General features: G+C 36.7%; 1 protein-coding gene across 4 annotated transcripts in view; it reads right to left on the reverse strand.

The window, feature by feature from the left end:
* The window catches only part of KIFAP3 (kinesin associated protein 3), a 177108-nt gene that overhangs the window by 83060 nt on the left and 72294 nt on the right, over positions 1-21754 (reverse strand). For all 4 annotated transcript variants that reach the window (XM_044266941.1, XM_044266939.1, XM_044266942.1 and 1 more), the window contains exon 10: positions 17107-17269. In XM_044266941.1, the coding sequence (XP_044122876.1) occupies positions 17107-17269 (163 nt within the window). The remainder of the gene's footprint in view (positions 1-17106; positions 17270-21754) is intronic.

Consider the following 21754-nt stretch of genomic DNA (forward strand, 5'->3'; position numbering starts at 1 on the left):
AGGGGCTGCAGTATTACACTCAAGAGGTCAGTATAACCCAGGTTGTTGATACGTCTTCTAGATTTTGTCTTGGTAAATGTTCCCTAGAATCCAACCAATTGATTTACAGATATCTATGAAGTTGACTTTCTTCTTTTTTGTATTTATTTAGGGATTTTAAAAACACAGAAACTGTCTTTTGCCCTTTCGTTCATAAAAAAGATAAATATTCTATAAATGATCTTGTTACCCACATTACCTTGATAATTCTAATTTACATCTTATGGTTACAAATCACGTATTTCCTTTCATCCTCCATATGAATGAAGATTATAGTATAAATCATAGGTATATTAGTCACTGAATCATTAATGATCATATAAATCACTGCTTGATGAAAATACAGCCTATAACTTTATGGCATCTAACAGATATCTGAGAGCTATAACAAAAGGACAAAGTATTTTAGGTCAAAAGTGCCTACCTGAAATGGGAAGATGGCTGGAAATAACCTAAATTCATCTCTTCAAACACAGCTTCACACAAAAAGTAATAGCTTTCTGGCAGTCAACATTTATTATTACTTAAAGGCTAATTTGCAGATCACACAGCAATAAACAGCCATTAAGAGAGATTAAATGGTTCAAGTAAAATTAAGAGCTTATCCTTCATTATAAACTAATCATTTTCTTCATTCATTGGAAGAAAGGATATCTGAGTTCTTAAAAATAAACCTCAAAAAAAAAAATCTTGTATATCCTAAGTGAATTTGGGGCCTTAGGGTATGATTTTCCCATAAGAATTCATGACTAAGAACCATAAACTGCAGCTAACCAGCTATGATTCCTCTATACCCTACAAATGGCAGGCATTTCAAAAGGGCTCCTTTAAGACTTACAGACATCAATCATTCCCAAGTAAAAACAGGCTGCCAATAGTCTGTATGCTGGCAGAGCACCAAAGGCCCTATGAGTTTTGAGCAGAGCAGTGAAAAGACTGAGTATTTCGAGAACTAGGTCCTTAATGACTAGAGGTGGATTAGTCAAATCTGTTCAAGTAATAAGGCCAGGGTGGAAAAAAAAATGGCCTAGTCATTATGATTCCTTTGGTATTTACGGTAATAAACATGAATCATGATGAACTCACTGGCTATTAAATGCAGAGGTCAGAAGTACTTCGATAGGATTTCCACAGGAATTCACCGTTAATTAGCTGGATCATTATTTGAAAGTGTTACTGAATTATCTTAGCCGTGGTGCAGCCATTCCCCCCAAACTGGTCATTCCCAGCTGAGGGCAGTTAATGCCTTAACAAACTGGTCATTAACTCCAGTAACTGATTTTGTGGGAATTATTGCACTTATAAAGTACAATCAAGAGGTTCCCCCCCCCCTTTTTAAAAAAATTTGCAGCTGTAGTTCAGCTGGAGCAGCTGAAGAAGGAAAAAAAAAAATTCTCCGGACTGCTCTCATGATCGATTTTCTGCCAATTAAAGGGCAAACGCATGCTGATGGGTTTTGAATTTTAAAATGTCTTCGGTTTTTCATCTCTGAAGTGATTAGTAAAAGTACCAGTTAGTTACTAATTTTGTAAGACACTTGGGATTTTCCATTCACAGTTCAGTCAAGCAGAAATATGAGTCTGAACACCAGAACTCAAAGCCAAATTTCCGCTTCTGCAGTAGACCCAGCCCAACACTTTGTAAAAAGAGAGTGAGAACACAAGTTGTGGGCCACATTATTAGCCAGATTCTCATTCTCTTCTGCACTCCGTGTCTTCATTCAAAGTAGAAAACTCCCTTTGAAGTCACAATGGCCCCATGAGAAGATAAAATACATGCCCAGTATGATTAGACAGCTTTAGTCTAAACTTGAACTTGGAGATCAATTTTTAAGATTGCAACTATATGGATAGTTGCCTGTTTCAGAATAAATTGTTCACAGTCAAGCGTAGAAAAGATTTGAGATGAAGAGATAAAAACCAAGAGTTTTTAATCATGAATTGAAGGACAAAAATTATAGAATTTATAGGTTATAATGATCAGTAGAAAACAAGTGTAAAAATGGTTTTCTGATACAGTGCTTCATGGACGACTTTTGTGTCCAATTACTTAATTTAAAAATTGTAAGAAGCTGAAATTTTAAACGTACCATTAAGCTCAACAGCTCAGTCACATTAGGAGGTATTCACTAAGTAAGTAATCTAAAATCCAACACTTTTGATGCATTTTCATTTGTTTTCTGTAGGTACATTTAGCTGTCGTTTATTTTTCAAATATTTTCAACATATTTCAATTATTATCTTGTCTGTAGTAGTCTTTTATTACATCCAGGGCATACGACAACAATTTATTTATAATACACCCTACAAAATGTGCACACTTATGGTACAAAAGATAGGGGACAAAATAAAGCCCTTAACAATGACTGCTTTCCAGCCTAGAGGTCCACACCATAGACTTAATGTGCTTTGGTCAGTTTTTACCATGTAGAAATGGAGACACCCCAGGCAAAATTCACACACAGAGTATTGGAACCAGCTGGTGATAGAAGAATCCTAAGAAAAAAGGCTCTTGATTTAATTGGGAAAACAGGAGGAAGCATAAATTTTACTGCCATTAATAACTTCAAGCAATCTTGATATGACTCTACCTCACCCTGACGGCTAAACATGTGCTTTTTGTTAAAGTGTTTGCCACATCTGACCTCTATTGTTTGCTCACTTGATCAGGTAAGAAAATGTAGGTTTATTTATAGGATAAATGAGGCCTATTAAAATTGAGCAACAGTGTAGTGGTCTATGAGGAGCTGCATACTGAAACAGATGTGTGAAATTCCCTAACAGTTTTGTAATAAACAGGCCAAATGAAAATTTTTTAAAAAGTCTACCTTAAGTTTCTTAAACTGTCATAAAGCCTACCTAGTTTTTTAAAAATGGAAAACACCTCTTAATTAGAAAACGTATTATTTTGACAATTTCCAAACAGCACTTATAAATCACATGTGAAAGTGACTAATACAAGTTAGGCACTTGATGGATATTTACTGAGTATGAGTTTGATCATTAGCTACTATTATCAATATTGAAAAGCTAGTTTTTAATAAGCCAAAAAAAGGCCATTTACTAACTACTACTCTCTTCATAAAATAAAGACACTTTATTTTGTTTTTGAACAAATATGCTGTGTATCTAAAAATTTTGAAATTTTGTTTCTTAATTCTAGGATGGGTTTAATATAATAAAAGTGAAGTCATATTAATTATAATGAAAAACAAATTAACAGTATAAGGGAATTTCAATGATGTTCAGAACTTTTTAAATTTTCTTTTAAGAACATATGACAGAATGGTCAAAAGAAATAACCCTTATTTTTAAGTGATCAAAGTTCAGAGTCCAACAGTATCTGTTCTGGTGATCTCCCACAATAAGGGAAATCAGATTTGTCTCAACCGGAAGAAATCAAACATTTATCACTTAACTCTTGACCTGGTCTGACTCGCTACATGCTGATAAAATCTTTCTACAGCCTTGGAAAATGCCCTGAAACCCAGATTACCAATGTAATCTAGATCAAGATGAATCAGGTGCCATTTTTACTCTCAAAACGATTTTGGGTCTACTGAGAATGCAGAAGCATTCAAATCCATTTAGAACACCTTAGAAACCCTAATTTATCTTCCAGTGAAGAGGATCTGGTCTAATATTACTCTGACTAGAATTTGGGCTTTTTGAAATGATTCATGCAGAATTATGAAACAGGCATGGCAGTGTACTACTGAATCTCCAGACCCTGATTTTCCTGCCATAACCAATAAAATTAGCTGCAGCACAAACCAGCCATGCCTCACAACTTTCAGATTCAGAAGAATCAAAATTTGTACAGATAGGAATCTGAATCAAGATTTAAATTATGGACCAATCTTTCATACTAGTTATATTCAGTGCTATGCATGTATCAGTGCCCTGGTGCCGCTGGTCATTTAAGGGAAACTTGAAGAAAGATGTCTGGGCTAGTTAACATTTTTAGTTAATTTGCACACAGACTTATAAATCACATGTGAAAGTGCTAATACAAGTTAGGCACTTGATGGATATTTATGAGTATGATTTTGATCATTAGCTATTATTATTATTATAAATATTGAAAAGCTAGCAACATCTCTAGGTAACATTGCTAATTCCTCAGTTTTTTTGGGAAACGTTCTCATCTCTGCTTATTAATGAACTAAACAAGTATCCCTAGGATTCAACAATTGTTTTTTTTTTGTTTTGTTTTTTCAGAATCTTTCAAAAGATTTTATTTTGGGGTACCTGGGTGGCTCAGTGGGTTAAGCCACTGCCTTCAGCTCAGGTCATGATCTCAGGGTCCTGGGATTGAGCCCCGCATTAGGCTCCCTGCTCAGTGGGGAGCCTGCTTCCCCCTCTCTCTCCCTGCCTGCCTCTCTGCCTACTTGTGATGTCTGTCTGTCAAATAAATAAATAAAATCTTTAAAAAACAGTTTTCATTTTAATCCCAGATAGTTAGTGTACAGTGTTCTATCAGTTCCAGGTGGGCAGCACAGTGATTCAACACTCCACACAGCACGCGGTGCTCACCATGACGAGCGGACTCCTTCATCCCCATCACCTAGTTCACCCATCCCCACCCCCTCCCCTCTAGCGACCATAGTTTGTTCTCTGTAGTTAAGAGCTGTGTCCTACATTTTTCCTTTTGCCTGTTTTGTTTCTTAAATTCCACATATAACTGACATCATATGGTATTTGTCTTTCTCTGACTGAATTATTTTACTTAGGATTATACTCTCTAGTTCTTTTCATGCTGTTGCAAATGGCAAGATCTCATCCTTTTTTATGGGTAATACTTCACTCTGTGTGTGTGTGTGTATGCTTCCATGTCACGGCTCCTGTAAATAATGCCGCCATAAACACAGGGTGCACGTACAGATTTCTGAACAGTACACTAATCTAAGGTCAAACCTGTCTTTCCATCTTTTTGAATAGTGCTTCTCAAATGATCTGTGGTGGAGGGTCAGGTTTTAGTTTTCCTCCCATGTATCAATGGTCAATACTTTTATGGAGTATAATAAAAGTAAATTAAGCAAAATATATGCAAAATAGAGGTTTAAAAATATTACATTCAGCAGACATAATATTATTTGAGTAAGTTGCTCTAAGTTGTCTAAACACTTATTCTTGATTTCTAGATTTACTTAGACCAGTAACTGACTGTGCATTAGTTGCTGGATCACACTTGGAGTTATCACTGTGCCTTGAGTTACATAATTCATTAAAGAAATCTACATCATGTAATCGCAATTAAAGTGCTATTTCAAGGTTTCAAACAAACCCCTACAACCAGGCATAGTCAAAACTATGAAGTAACAAGACTTTTTCTGTGCTCATTTTTTTCACTTAGCAACCATTAGCCCCTCAAACCTTCCCTTTCTTTTTCTTCCTCCTTACCGAAGCTTCACATTTGTAGAAGGCTTTCTAGTTATGACCTAAGTAGATATCAATTCTCCTATCAGATTTGCGCAACAATCCCATAAGATGGATTTTCTAAACAAAAGGCTCAAATCTATTGACTTGTTTTATGTCACTTAAGCAATAAGGAGTGAAGGGAAGGAAGAAAACTCAAGCTCAGCTCTTAAATGTCCATTCCTTTCATCCAACGTCCTACCAAATATTTATTGAGAACCTACACCGTGTCAGGCATTGTTGTAGGCACTGGAAATACAGGCATGAGTAAGAGTGACAAATCCACATTTTCATGGGTTGATAGTCTTTGGGGCCTGGTGGGAATGGTGCGGACGGTGTGTGGTGAAGACAATAAGTAAAATAATTACATGAAAGGTAGATGAAGAGTAATGCAAGGAAGAGGAGAAAGAGTACATCAGAAGCTGAAGGATGAAATCTTACATAGGATAACCTGAGAGCAAAGCCCTTTCATAAGGAAATGGACCATGCAAAAAACTAGAAAAGACATGCTGGGCAGAAGGAACAGGTAGTACAAAGGTCCTGGGGTAGGAGTGTCACTACTGGGGTCAAGGATTAGCAAGGAGGCCAATGTGCTTTCAGCAGAAAGAACAAAAAAAAAGAGTACTAGAAGATGCAGTTACATAAGTACGGAGCTAGGAGAGACATTTGTAGGCCATCGTAAGGACTTTGGTTCTTCCTCTGAGACAGGAAGTCATTAAAGATTTTTGAGCAGAGGAATATGCCATGATTTAACTCAAATTTTAATGAAATCACTCTGTGTTGTGTTAAAAAGAATGTGGGGCAAGGGTAGAAGCGCAAAGACCAGTTAGGACGGCACTGTGTTAACCAGGAAAGAGAAGAGGGTGTCAAGGAGCAGGGTGGTAGCAGCTATATATATATATTTTTTAATTTTTTTTAAGATTTTATTTACTTATTTATTTGTCAGAGACAGACAGAGAGAGAGAGAGAGAGAGAGAGAGAGAGAGTGCGCACAAGCAGGCAGAGCTGCAGGCAGAGGCAGAGAGAGAAGCAGGCTCCCCACCAAGCAAGGAGCCTGATGCGGGACTCGATCCCCACACCCTGGGATCATGACCTGAGCTGAAGGCAGTGGCTTAACGGACTGAGCCAGCCAGGTGTCCCAGCAGCTATATTTTGAAGACTGCTGACTGCACAAACAGACTGGATGCAGGGAAGGAGGGAAAAACAGAAATCAAGGAGAACTTCCCCAGGCTGGGTCAGTTAATTAGAAAGAGAAAGTTGACATTTATATATAGAGAAAAGACTGTGAAAGCATGATGCCTGGGGCTGGTGTGTATCAGAAGCTTGATTTTGAACATATCAAATCTCAGACGCTAATAAGGCATCCAAGTGATAATGTCTGGAGTAAGGAAATCAGAGAAAAGGCTGGACTGTCTTTCTCTTTGTGTTCCGGAGTCATCAGTTTAGGCAGATGACTCCAATAGTTAAACAGGAGTATTTAAAAAGAACGGATGCAGTCACCAAGAGAGTTAGTACAGACAGAAAAATTCTAAGGACTAAGCCCTTGGAGACAGTCTGATGCTTAGAGACTGGGGAGAAGAGGTGGGAACAGAAAAGGAGACTGAGAAGCACTGGATTCTTAGGAGGAAAACCAGAAGAGTATCGGGTCCTGGAAAATCAATGAAAAAAGATGAGGAGAGAAACTGTATCAAGTGCTGTTCACAGACTGAGTACGATGTGTGCTGGCAACAACCACAGGGTTTAGCAATGCAGAGGTCATTGGAACTTGACCAGAGTAGTGCGACGGGGCGTGCATGTGACAGTCTGACTGGAAAAGATTACGAAGAGTGTAGAGCGGTGAGGAGGGGAACTGAGAGAGGCGAGGCAGGAGAGAAAAGAGAGGGATAGAGAGATGGGGCACAAAGAGCAGAGAACAGAGAAGAAAGGATATGGACGTATGCACAAAGGAAGAGAGAAACTGGGAGGCAGGAAATGACCCTAATTCTTGGGGCATTCTGCAATAATGTGAAGAAAAGAAGCGGGATAATAGTTGGAAGGTAAAAGAGAGACGTCAAAGTCAGGAAGAATCTTTATTAAGATGGAAGAAGTAACAGCGTATTTGTATGTTAGTGGAATGATCTTCTAGAGAAGGAACAATTAATGCAGGAAAGGAAAATTGCGGCAATGAGCACCCTGAGAAAGTGACAGGGAATGGGCGGGAGCGGGAACGTTGGCCTATGGCAAGAGCAGGAGCAAGTTCATCCATAATCATGGGAGGGAAGCAAAGTACAGACCAGAGGCAGGAGGTTAAGTCTATGACCACATGGAAGCTCTTGGGACTGCTTCTACTTTCTCAATGAGACAGGAAGCAACAAGGTCATGAGCGGAGGATGAGGTGTTTGATTTATGTGAAGGTACAGGAATGAAATTCTCACTTGGGAGAGTGGGAGAACGACCAGATAAAGAAGATGCAGTGTGACTGCTGTTTTTCATAAAATACTTATGTTAACATGTAGCAGGTTTGCTATTTGAAGATGAATATTTAAATTTTGTCTCGATTTTAATCATGAATACAATAAATATCCATAGACATAACCCCTCATGAACAAAAAGCTCCTTGGGGCTCCTTGATAATTTTTAAGGGTGTTAAAGGGGTCCTGAGACCAAAAGTTTAAAAACAGATGCTCTAATCATTGAATTCCTACAGTCTCCTAATAAACAAGGAAAACTTATAAAACAGTGGAAAAATTGGGAAAGGTGGTGGTTACCTATAATTTACAGATAGCTATCTAATCTGTTTAATCATTATGCTGGCTGTGCCTGTTCCATTTTTGTTTTAACAATGCAAAATTTCATATATGTAGGATAAGACCTGCAAATTTTATAAGGTTTATTCCCTTGAGTTTAAATTCCGCTGAAAATCAAGTTAAAAATCGAAAAGCTGACATGAAAACTCAGAACATCACTCAGTTGAAAATACATATCAGTATCATTCACACAGGAGAAAGAACATGGTGGATAAACTCAAGGGGCGCCTGAGTGGTTTGGAGTTAACCCTCTACTTCAGCTCAGGTCAGGATCGGGGGCTCTCTGCTCGGTGGGGAGCCTGCTTCCCCCTCTCTCTCTGCCTACTTGTGATCTCTCTCTGTCAAATACATAAATAAAATCTTTAAAAAAATAAATAAACTCAAAATTGTTCAAAGGAGTTCACCAGTGAAATCTGGTGGTTTTATTTTTTTTCAATTACTGATTATGCTTTCTGTAATACACTGTCTCTGTCATTATGTGATGTTTAAGCTTTATGAACAAACTATGTCATGATGATCCAAGCTCTTCCAAAGAATAGTTTGGTTGTGAATTTATGCTTGCTTCTATAACTAACATCATTCCCAAGCACATCAAACAGAACTTAGCTTATGAAACATCCGCACCAAAGCAACTGAGGGCTGCAAGAACATTTGCCTGGTGCATCAGACAAAAAGCTAAGAAAATTTAGTTTTCAAGTTATTTTTGAAACACTATCAGTGCATTTTCCAGGAAACCAAAGAACACACTATGACAAAGAATTTCCTTGCCATCTCCCAACCCAGGATATTCTGACATAAGGAAGCCCTCTTGAGACACATCAAGGCCAAATAGCTTAAGGAGTCATGTCAGGGAAATTTTTTTTTTTTTAAATGATTTGATTCTTAGGTGAGCAAAAAAAACCTTTAAACACTTAAAAAGATTAATTCAACATCATAAAAAAACCTGACTAAACTAACAAATGGATAAATAAAACCAAACTTTTTAGGTCCAATTTAATTTGCATATAATCACATTTGCTGAAACCGTTGGCTATGACAGGTCTCCCAGATGGTAACATAAAGTTAGTAGGCACAGGAAATTATGTGTCAAGTGTGGGGATAAATAGATAATTGACATTGAGCTAATAAGCAGAGTTAAATTTAGGATTCTTATGAAGGCTTATGAAAGAAACATATAAAAAATAAAGTAAGAATTGAGTAATTTCGGTGGTATTTAAGAAAAGCAAAACAAAGAAATATTTAGATACAAGATTTCTCATGGATATAAATAAAATTTCTGAAACATTTTGGGACCTAATGCCTTCCTTCTCAGTGCCTAGGAAAAGATCAAGACTATACAAAGAAATTTCAGGGTAAATGGAAAAAGAAGATTTTAAGTAATGATTTCAAAACTTCTTTATTAATCCCTTTATGTGTCCCTAATGTCAAAGAAAAAGTGAAATTCAAAATCCCTAAATAAAATGCTTTACATAACAAAATTTTGAAATAATATTTGGTTCTACTGCATTACCTTTCACTCAAAGCCTCACATGGCAAAAAGCTAACTATAACAAAACTTCACCTCTGCCTTTAATAATAATTCAAATCACACAATCTTCCTCAAGTACGTATTTTTTTTCAGCTATTCGGCAATTCATGCAACAGCAGGGGTCGCAATGTACTAGTTAAATGTTTCAGGAAAGGCAAGAAGGGGATTAAATGTTCAAATAGCGCAGCTTTATTAGAACCTGAAAGACTCATGATTCATTGTACTCTAGTTAAAATAATCTCTTATTAATGAAAAGATTTTTCAATTATGGAATCCCCAAATAATCGTAAAGAAAACCTACTTAAAATCTGATAGCACTTCCAGTTGAAACAGCATCCCTCAAAAATCATTTCCAAAAAGTTCTACCACATGTATAGCCCTACAAAAGTGGTTTTACATTTTTTGCATCTTTTAAAAAATAAGTAATTGCTATATATAAAATAGGCAATTCTTTAACCAGTCAGCAAGTTATTATTAAACAGGTCCATGTTTAATACATTAAACATGTATTAAACTGAATTTCTTTCTAAAAAAAAAAAAACAAAACCCAAGCTGACCACTCGTACTCTACCCTATGTTCTTTAATTCCTTCTCTGTGACTACAAGAAGAAAATGTACCCCAAATTCTTCAAATATTTGATTTACAAAAGGTTTTTTCCATTAAAAAAATTGCAATTCCATGGAATCACTTTATACTACTTGCCAAGAATAACTTAGAAATATTTATATTATCTACTGTATAACACATAAAAAATCCAGCACAAACAATGACTGATATTCTTGAAGATTTGATGAGAAAGTAGTGTAATCACTTTCTCCTAGTTCACTGTTTTCTAAATGAATGTCAAATCAATCAAAGAACATAAAATTAATGAGTTAGTCATAAGTGGAATAAAAAAAATGAAAGATAATAGAAAATACAGTTCACTGCACATAGAAATGGTAAATACTGCTTTGTGAACATTCAGAAAATTAGTATGTTAAAATCTAACACATAATAAAATATGTATATTAATATGCACACACGGATATATATATACATGAATATCATATTATACTTGTGAGTACTAGATTGCAGTTATAAATTATTACAGACTACAATAAAAGATGTTTGAAAGTCACTGCTCTATACTAATTATATCCTATCCCTTTAAAACCTATGCTCTCTATAATACTTCTTTACTACAACTTCTATATAATTGTAGTGGCAAAAGACCAGAGATATTATATATATATCACTGAACTAGTCAGTTGAGAAGTTTAGTTTATTGTGTTAGGAGTTACTGATTTAATTTTCCACACAAGTAACATATGCATTAACAAGTGTAAAAATGAAAAAAAAAAAAAAACAAGTGTAAAAATGACTATTCTGTTATTAATCATTTATCAGGAAATCACTTACACACTAAGTATAATTTCTTTGGATACAACAGAGAGAACAATTAAGCAAAATAGGTTTCTTCACAGTTAAAAGAAATGTTCCAAAGTCCATGCAATAAACATTACTAGGAGGAGTATGTAACTGGGAAGAAAACCCTTTGGGCATTCATTTGGAATTCATTTCTAACAAAATATACAGTTCAAATAAGCTCAGTTGTCAGTTTCCAAAACCACGGGATAATAGATCATTAGAGGAGAGGAAAATTGCTGCGATAGAGCTGCAGCTGGTCCAGAAGGAATGAGAAGTGACAGCTAAAAATAAGAGGGGGGAAAGAGAAAACCTATATATAAAATTAAAAATACATAGAATTTTGGAACCATTTAGCAAAGGGAAATAATTGAGCACAGTAATATTTACACTCTTGTATAATAAATTATTTTCAAAACTACAAACTCAAATCAATGATTTAAAAAACAGTCACAACTAATACTCATAAAAGCACTTGAACCTAAGTACTCTGGCTCCAAAGCCCACGGTATTCACCTACACAATACTTCTCAATACAAATTTAAATTGTCTATGGTATTAGAGTACAGTTAAGAAAATATCTGGATATTATAGAGGGCACGGATTGCATGGAGCACTGGGTGTGGTGCAAAAATAATGAATACTATTATGCTGAAAATAAATAAAAAGTAAATTTAAAAAAAGGAAAATATTTATGAAAAGAAAGATGTAATCAATTTGAAAGACCTTTATATAAAATGATTAAATGCCCTTAATGGTATTAGCCAACAAAACTTACCTACCAAAAAGACCCATTCCTGGATAGCTACAGTTTGTATTCCATGTAATTTCTCATATTTGTAATTTCTTATCACTTACTGTACTCTCACCCAATCCCTCCTTACTACTGTGCACTATTTTCTATATACTGAGATGAGAAAGCTGACAGGTCACAAAAGCTGCACGGCAGCACACAGCTAACACCGACAAAGCCAGGACTCCGGTTCGTGCAGCGCGGCTCCAGAACGCCAGCTGTTAATCAACGTGCTTGGTGCTACAGCCCTTGTCCTACACGACACAGGGTAGAACTGCTATAATGTCTCAGGACATACTTTCCAAGAGACTCTGGTCAACCTGGAAACCCAGCTAGAATGAAATTCAGGGCACCTGGCTGGCTCAGTCAGTAGTGTATGTGACGACTCTTGATCTCGGGGCTGTGAGTTCAAACCTCACGGTGGGTGTAGAGATGACTTAAAAATAAAAATCTTTAAAAAATAAAAATTCAAGTGAAATGAGTTAATTGGAGAAAGACAACTATCATATGATCTCCCTGATATGAGGAAGTGGAGATGCAATGTGGGGGGTTTGGGGGTAGGAAAAGAATAAATGAAACAAGATGGGATCGGGAGGGAGACAAAGCCCAAGAGACTCTTAATCTCACAAAACAAACTGAGGGTTGCCGGGGGGAGTAGGGTAGGGAGAGGGGGGTGGGGTTATGGACACTGGGGAGGGCATGTGCTATGGTGAGTGCTGTGAAGTGTGTAAACGTGGCAATTCACAGACTTGTACCCCTGGGGCTAATAATACATTATATGTTTACAAAAAAATTTTTTTAATTATCAAAAAACATAAAATAAATAAAAATTCAGAAAACCTGGAAAATACCTTTCAGGAGTGTTAGGTTGCTTGCTCACCAGCTTTCCAGTACTAATCCTTCCAAGCACTTGCCACCCACTTAAAGTCTGGTATGGCCATATGACTTGCTGTTATCAATGGAAATATCAACAAAAATTGTATTTGTCACATCAGCATGAAAGCCTTCAAGACAAGTTTGCCAATCTCCGTTTTCTCTTTCCTCCTTTCCTGGTGCCATGTCGAGGTTCTGTTAGTCTTGGTCTCTGACTGATGCTAACGTGGACCAACACTTTCTACGCACTCATTGTGGATATATAATAGGAGCAAGAAGTACATCTTTGAGGTGTTTTAAGCCACCGAGATCTTAAGGTTGGTTTATTAGTAATCATAGCCTTACCTTCCACTAATAAATTTGACAGGTTTTTCCTGGGAAGTGATGAATAAAGGGCCATTTTAGGGTCATAATAAATACAAACAATTGTAAAGTTTACAAAATGGTTAAGTTCTAAAGATTTATATTGAAATCAGTTACCTGGATTTTGGAACATTTTTTTTCCCTATAGGCCCACCTTATAAAAGGCCTACAGAAGCTGATTTAACTCATAATTTAAATGAAAAAGAGTAGGAAATAATAGTGACTTTAAAATAATTAAAAGAATGTGAGATAAGTGAATAAATGTAAACCTGTGGATATTCTAAATACAGACACTGAAGCATTTTATAGAAGTTAAGGGCACTGTTCTCTAGTGTATTTGAATTTCTTCTTCAATATGCACATTTTCTCCCTTTCCTTGATCCTAAAGTATCAAAAGATACTCTCTCTTGTTTGTTATGTATGATTGCCATTGCTTCCATGACATGCACATGAATCCATGACATTCCATGAATGCACAAGGAAAGTTACTAAGCAAAAGACATATGAACATTAGAAAAAAAGAAATTGTTTAAATTCAATGACTTGTGAGCAATGAAGAAGGGAAAAAAAAGATGAGACATACTGAATCTTTCCCAAAACAGAATGATATCAGAGCCTACTTATTAATGTCCAGATAGATCAACATTGTCATGAGTTAATAAACGATATTGGTTCCTCATACAGCAAAAAGGCTGAGTTATAACCAACTTCTCTTTGCTTTTAATAATTACTCAAAATCAAACTGGGGGCATCATGTTGCCTGATTTCAAGCTATATTACAAAGCTGTGATCACCAAGACAGCATGCCTAGTGGCACAAAAACAGATACATAGACCAGTGGAACAGAGTAGAGAGCCCAGATATGGACCCTCAACTCTATGGTCAAATAATCTTCGACAAAGCAGGAAAAAAATATCCAGTGGAAAAAAGACAGTCTCTTCAATAAATGGTGCTGGGAAAATTGGACAGCTATATGTAGAAGAATGAAACTCGACCATTCTCTTACACCGTACACAAAGATAAACTCAAAATGGATTAAAAACCTCAACGTGAGACAGGAATCCACCAAAATCCTAGAGAAGAACATAGGCAGTAACCTGTTTGACATCAGCCACAGCTACTTCTTTCAAGACATGTCTCCAAAGGCAAAGGAAACAAAAGCAAAAATAAACTTTTGGGATTTTATCAAGATCAAAAGCTTCTACACAGCAAAGGAAACAGTCAATAAAAGAAAGGGACAACCCATGGAATGGGAGAAGATATTCGCAAATGACACTACAGACAAAGGGCTATTCAAGATCTATAAAGAACTTTTCAAACTCAAAACCCAAAAAACAATCAAGTCAAAAAATGGGCAGAAGACATAACAGACACTTTCCCAGTGAAGACATACGAATGGCTGACAGACACATGAAAAAATATTCATCATCAGTAGGCATCAGGGAAATTCAAATCAAAACATTGAGATACCACCTTAGACCAGTTAGAATGGCAAAGATTAACAGGGCAGGAAACAACAACTGTTGGAGAGTATTTGGAGAAAGGGGAACCCTCTTACACCATTGGTGGGAATGCAAGCTGGTGTACTAAATATTATATTTTATGTCATAAAACTTACTATCTGTTAACAAAATATGGACTGGGTATCTTATAAGTAATTTCCCCCAAATCTCTTTTAAATAATTTGTTTTATAAAAGTAGGTCACTCGATACTGAATAAACCAGATGGTCTATGAAGTCCTATGAGACAAGAAGTATGACTTATTCATCTGCATACACTGAGAATCTGACCTTGATACACAATTGATCACAATTCTGCCAGATTTATTATAAAGGATTCACATGAACTAAATTCAAAGCCCCATCAGTTCTGCCTTTAAAGTTTTCTGTTTCCTTGTTAAATGCATTGCTTTGGTTCCATAAAAGCAATATTTGAAAGTGCTCCTCAACAGAGTTTCTTCCACAAAATACAAATGTTCTTGGATTGACTGAAGAAAGTTTTTCCTATTCTGAGAAAAGGAGTAAGAAATAAGTTTCCTTAAGTATTCCTCTATTTTCAGGGGAGTTGGATAATTAGATTTTTAAATTATAGCTCTGCCTACTCTACTTAATCATGGTCTACTTCATATAACTATACAGTGTCATTTATTATAGGAGTTAATAAATCCAATTTTGGCAGCAGATACAACTGAGTCTGAATGTGAGCCTTGCCTGAGTAAAGATCTCAGATAGTGATTCCATGAGATAACATAAATAAAAGTACACAACAAAATGACTGGCATAGTAAACATTCAATAAACATTACTGCTAATATTATAAAGAGCATATGGATGATATCAATGACAGATCATGTTCATAGGTATTAGATAGCTAAGAATAAACAATTTTTTAAAAAGATTTTATTTATTTATTTGAGAGAGAGAGGTAGAAACAGGGAGAGGGACAAGCAGATTTCCTGCTGAATAGAAAGACCAACTCAGGGCGCAATCCCAGGACCCAGAGATAGTGACCTGAGCCAAAGGCAGGCACTTAAATGACTGAGCCACCCAAGTGTAGGAAGATTAAACTTAATGTTAAGTCATTTCCTACTATTCCACTATTATATTGGTAACTGCTAAAAAAATTTGAAAACATGGAAAAAGCTAAAAAAAAAAAGAATGAAACTGCAGTACTGAAACAAAGGAACAGAGTCTTAAAAAGATGTATAAGAATTTGTTTTCTGGGGACGCCTGGGTGGCTCAGTGGGTTAAGCTGCTGCCTTCAGCTCAGGTCATGATCTTGGGGTCCTGGGATCGAGTCCCGCGTCGGGCTCTCTGCTTGGCAGGGAGCCTGCTTCCTCCTCTCTCTCTCTGCCTGCCTCTCTGCCTACTTGTAATCTTTCTCTGTCAAATAAATAAATAAGATTTAAAAAAAAAAAAAGTCCTTAAAAAAAAAAAGAATTTGTTTTCTGATTTTAAAAAAATGGCATTCCATGTAGAGCAAAAAAGCAGGTGGATAGGCATAAAAGAACTTGTTTAGGGAACTGTTTACAGTGTAATATATGTTCAGTATAAACACAGTATAAAGTATATGCTGGGGGGTAGCAGGTGCCTATAAAGACAATGAACAGATCATAAAGGACTTTATATTCTTGCGAGAAGCATTAAGGATGAGCACAAAAGTTAATTCTTGAATCCATCCGTTTCATATAAATATCTCACAAACAGCTAAAAGAAAATACTGTATTATTAACTGAATCTGCCAGTACAATATTTTTAACTCAGGCTACCAAAAATTGCCCTTTTGTACTTAATAACAAAAAGGCTGTGGCAATATGTGTGTTCAAAAGTATGGTAGAATATAAGAACTTAAATGATACCCACTTTTTAAAAAAATTGTTGAAGAGAAAATAATTTTTCCTTCTTGCTTCCTTGGTTCTTTTATATTTTCACTTTCACATGCATAAATGAAGTCAGAGTGAAAAAAGTTTCTATTACATTTCATTCCATGGCACCAGAATTCCTAGCACATGTCACTTTTCATTCATTCAGCTTATTTTTATTTTTTTTTTTTTATTTATTTTTTTTTTTTTAAAGATTTTATTTATTTATTTGAGAGAGAGAGACAGTGAGAGAGAGCATGAGCGAGGAGAAGGTCAGAGAGCGAAGCAGACTCCCCATGGAGCTGGGAGCCCGATGCGGGACTCGATCCCGGGACTCCAGGATCACGCCCTGAGCCGAAGGCAGTCGTCCAACCAACTGAGCCACCCAGGCGTCCCTCAGCTTATTTTTAGTACTAAGTTCGCAATCAAAGAACACACACTGAATGATCTCTGCTCAGTAGACTTCAACACAGAGCTCAGTTTTCCAACGGTATTGGAGATTTGAAGCAACACTATCATTAATCTTTAAAAGGCATACCTAGGAGTGCAGTGAGTTTGGGAAGCAGCCCAACTTGTACCATCTTATTCCTCAGTCCTGTGTCAAAGGATAAGTTCAGTAAAAGCCGGAGGGTGATATTCAGCAGATCTTCGTGTTCACAAGGTATCATTTTTACCAGTTTTTCAACAATATCCATTTCCACCTATGTAATATAATACAAATGCGGTGAGGTTCTGCTGTACAATAAGACAAAAAGACTGCAGATAATAATTTTTTTTATTATTTTTCTACCCTCATCTGTATTTTATGTGTTAATCTATTTATTCTCATTTCAATCTACAAACTTTTCTAAAATCAAACTTTTGAGAAGAAAAATACATTTTTCCACATCATCCCTTCCTTCCTCAACTTAACAGTGTCAACTGGAAGAAATATTACATTGGGTTCTTGAAAACACATTACTGAATGCCACCTATTAAGGGCCAGGCCCTGTGCTAACTCAAACGAGGTTCCACAATCTACAAAGAGCAGAGAAAGAGAGCAATAATAAATGTAATAAAAATGGAACCCATGAAGTCCTCTGGAAGCAACATGGAAGAAACTACTAAACTACTTAGGAGTACAGAAAAGATTTCAAATTAGGAAAAAGTTTTTTAAAATGTGTAATAACTTGATCCCTGGTTAAGAAAGGCAAGGACAATCAAAGAAAAAGCCAGTGCATAGGCACTTAGGCCTAAAAGTACTGGGGCACTGCAAGTCTTTGGTATGGACGTAGTATAAAGTATAAGTTGGAGAGTGACAGGAGTGTATTAAACTGATATTGGACAAATCACAAAAAGCTTTTAATGCTCTTCAAAGAATGCCTGAGTGATTTTAAGTCCAGAGGGTGATGTGGTCAAACTGGTGGCATAAAGATAAATGTATCAATACATACGGACATACATAAATACATGCATGAGAAGAACAGACACAAATTAATAAGGGGGCACTATATATGGATAGACTGAAACAGGCAGAGATCTAAAGTAGGTACTTAAGAATATCTTGCATTAGACAGGTCTATGTAATTAAGAAAGGACAGAAAGGCTGAAGAGGAAATAATCCAAGGGGGTGTTAAGGAGATATGGCCAGAGCATCTGAGTGAGAAGTGAAGAGAAAGTGCTGAAGATGACTTTCAGGTTTCTGGCTTGGTCAATGTGTTGTGGGTCCCCAAGACTACCCTGGGTTTGGTAATTTGCTAGGACTCAGCACATAGTCATCTTCATAACTGCGATTATGCTGAAAGGATGCAAAACAAAATCAGAAAAGGGAAAAGGCACATGGAGGCAAAGTCCAGAGGTGTAAGCCTCCTAGAATCCTCTCCCCATGGTCACACAGAATGGCTTCAGCACTGAGCTGAGGCTGAGACTCAGTGCCCACAGTCTCTGCTGGGGGCTGGTCACATAGGAATCCTCTGCCAGCACAAACTAAAATTCCAAACCCAGCAAGCCAGTAGGTGTTTAACAATAACTACATTGCTTGTGCAAACTGTTCAGGCATAGTAAACTACCCTTATCCATTAGGGAATAGTGGGAATACTCCTAAAATCCAAGTTCCCAGATGCCAGTCAAGAGTCAACCTTGGGAGAAGGTCTAAGGAGAGCTGTCCCAAGCCCTTCTTTGCTTGTCAATATGGTGGATATTAGTTCATTAACTAAGGTCTATAAATTGAAAAGGTGTCAGACAAACAGGACAAAAAATTATTTGTCATATTGAATCTGACCTGATATTCAATGGATATTTGAAAATCTTACAGAACTCAGGAGAGAAGCTGGTCTATAAGTAACAGTTTAAATTCTATGACAGGAGTCAACAAACTATGCTTAGTAGGTCTGATCTGGCCTACCATCTGTTTTCACACAACCTAAGAGCTAAAAATGGTTTTGACTTCTACACTTTTAAATGGCTGAAAAATAAATCAAATGAATAATATGTCATGACACATGAAAAACTGAAATTCAAATTTCAGTTTCCATAAATAAAGTTTCATTGGAGGACAGTCCTATTCATTTGTTTATACCCTATAGCTGCTAACATGCTAGTAGAAAACAGTAGTTATGGCCATTTACAGAAAAAGTTTGTTGACTCCCTACTCTAGATGATTATAAAATTATTTCAACAGAACTTGCTTTAGAGTGAAAACACAGAGGACAGAACTTATTTGGTAATCTAAGCCTGTATTCGTATTTCTTAAGGTAGCAGTCTGAATAAGTTGGTTATAAAAATATCTCACATCTTTGTTACAAAGGAATGGCTAGAAAGGAGAGAAATTCTTAACACCTATATATGTTTCTTTGATCATTACCAAAAGACTTATAAATAATCTTGCTCTACCTTTTCTTGCATTGGAGGTCTAAAGCATTTATTTATACCACCCTTGACATATATTTTTTTTAAGATTTTTTTTTTTTACATATTTTAGAGAGAGAGAGAGAGAGAGAGTGCACGCACAAGCAGGAGGGGCAGAAGGAAAGGGAGATAGACTCCATGCTGAGTGCAGAGCCTGACCCAGGGTTCGATCTCACGACCCTGAGATTATAACCTGAGCTGAAACCAAGAGTTGGGCATTTAACTGAATGTGACACCCAGGCATCCCCACCCTTGCCATATCTTAATTGCAATCTTTCATTGACCTCATAAAAATCACATTACTAGTTGAGTCCTCAATGTTCCTTTCTCCTCTCATTCTATGCTAAGGAGTGAACACTGATTTTTTTTTTTTTAAGACTGAATTGACAAAGAACAATGATTCTTCCTTCAAACCCCTATCTCCACAGTCATACTATAATCATATTCAGTTCTTCATTAAAAAGTACAAATCCATCTCCAAAGACTCTCTAATTTTGGTTCTCCCTTTCTCCTAGTTTAAGCTCCTAAGTACACGGGGGCAATCATTCATTTGTTAACTTCCTAAAATTTCCACAGGGCCAAGGACAAAAATTTATCAAATTGATACAAAACTCTAATTCTATAACTAGCTTCACTGTTTACTATGAATAACATCTTTTCTAGCTCTATTTATTCATTTAACAAATATTTTTTACCTGAAGCCCTTGGTACATATTGGTGAACAAGGAAGAAATGATTCCTGCCTTCATGGAGCTTATATTCTAGAAGGAGTGAAATATAGTAAAGAAATAATTCTACAGTTACTTAATTACAAGAGAAAAAAACAGTACCATTAAAAAATATGAGTGGATCTGATATACTCTCAGTGTGAAGAGTTGTCAAAGAAGGCTTCTCTGAGGAAAAAAACGTCCTGGATGAACAGAAGGTATCTCATGCTAATTGAAAAGGAGGAAAGAGTGGTCTAGATGGAAAAAAACCAGCATGTGCAAAGATGACCTGGAAAATTAAGCATTCAAGGAACTCTTCAAAAATTATCCTTCTGACTACAAAGTGGAGAATGTATTGGAAGGAGGCCAGAACAGAAATAGTGAGATAAATTAACATGCTACGGAAGCAGTCAAGTAGAGGCATTAGCGATTAAGAAAAACAGGCAGAACTGTGTGTCTAACCCTATGCTGGACAGGGTGGGAGATACAAAGATGAATTAAAAAATACTTGTTCTTTTTTTCTGAAAAAGAAAAAGAAAAGTAGGCAGAACCTCAAAGCTACTCTTAGGATGTAAAAATCTAGACAGGATGTGGGTCCCAACTGAACTGCAAGAAAATTCCACATATAAAATTGTAACTAAAAAAATAACTACCAGAGAGCTAAGGTTGCCAGGAAACCAACTGGCCTGATATATAAGGAAATAGGCACCCTCAAGGAGATAAGGGTCATGAGGCTGGTTTATTCAAAGCCGAGACCTGGAGAAAAACAGAGTTGCCACAGAACTGGGAAAGACGACTGCATGAAAAATTTTAAACAAACTGTTAACGGTCAGGTGTGAAGCAGCCTGACTACAGTACTGGGAAGCTGCCGATGCTGAGAGTTTGCAACCACTTGGCAAGGTCTTTTCACAAGAAATACTGGGGATAGGACAGGATATGGAAGAAAACTTCCCCCTCCGTAGAGTGGGCCTGGTGGAGGGGAATTGCTGCCACCGGGGAAAAGGCATAAAACCCTGTCCACATCTTTTTCTCCTATTTCCCCTAAAAAACAGAAGACTTAAAAGAAGCTTAAACACTGCCACATCCAAAACAAGGGGAAGCCTCCCTGCAGATGGGGAAAAGAAACAGAAGAAACCTCCAGAGGAGTGGTGTTGACAGAGGACTTAGGCAGCCCCACTGCTGGGGCTAGCAACTGTAACTATGGACACAAGACCAGGGTAAGACTGACCTAAAGCTAAATTAGAACAACAACTGACCTCAGTACCAAATTAGCAAAAGCTGAGTAACAAGGAATAGCAGCACATTGTTGGGAAAGGGTTAACATGAAGTGAGAGGTCCTCTTTGAAGCACAGATATATCGGGAAAGTCTTAAGTGGAGGGTGGAACATGAACACTGCCAAACTCTCTGCACTGGAAAGACAAAGTCATGTACATGAGTGTGAGCTCATAATGCAGGGAGGGTAACCAAATACAGCTCAACTCCCAACAAGAACGACTTAACCTCAAAAAAAAAAAAAAAGAATGACTTAACTTCCCACATAAAAGGCCTAGGAAAAAAGGTCTGCCCATTTCCAGACATAAATAGTGTTTATC

Source organism: Neovison vison, chromosome 10, assembly GCF_020171115.1.
Source record: "Neovison vison isolate M4711 chromosome 10, ASM_NN_V1, whole genome shotgun sequence".
Lineage (NCBI taxonomy): Eukaryota > Metazoa > Chordata > Mammalia > Carnivora > Mustelidae > Neogale > Neogale vison.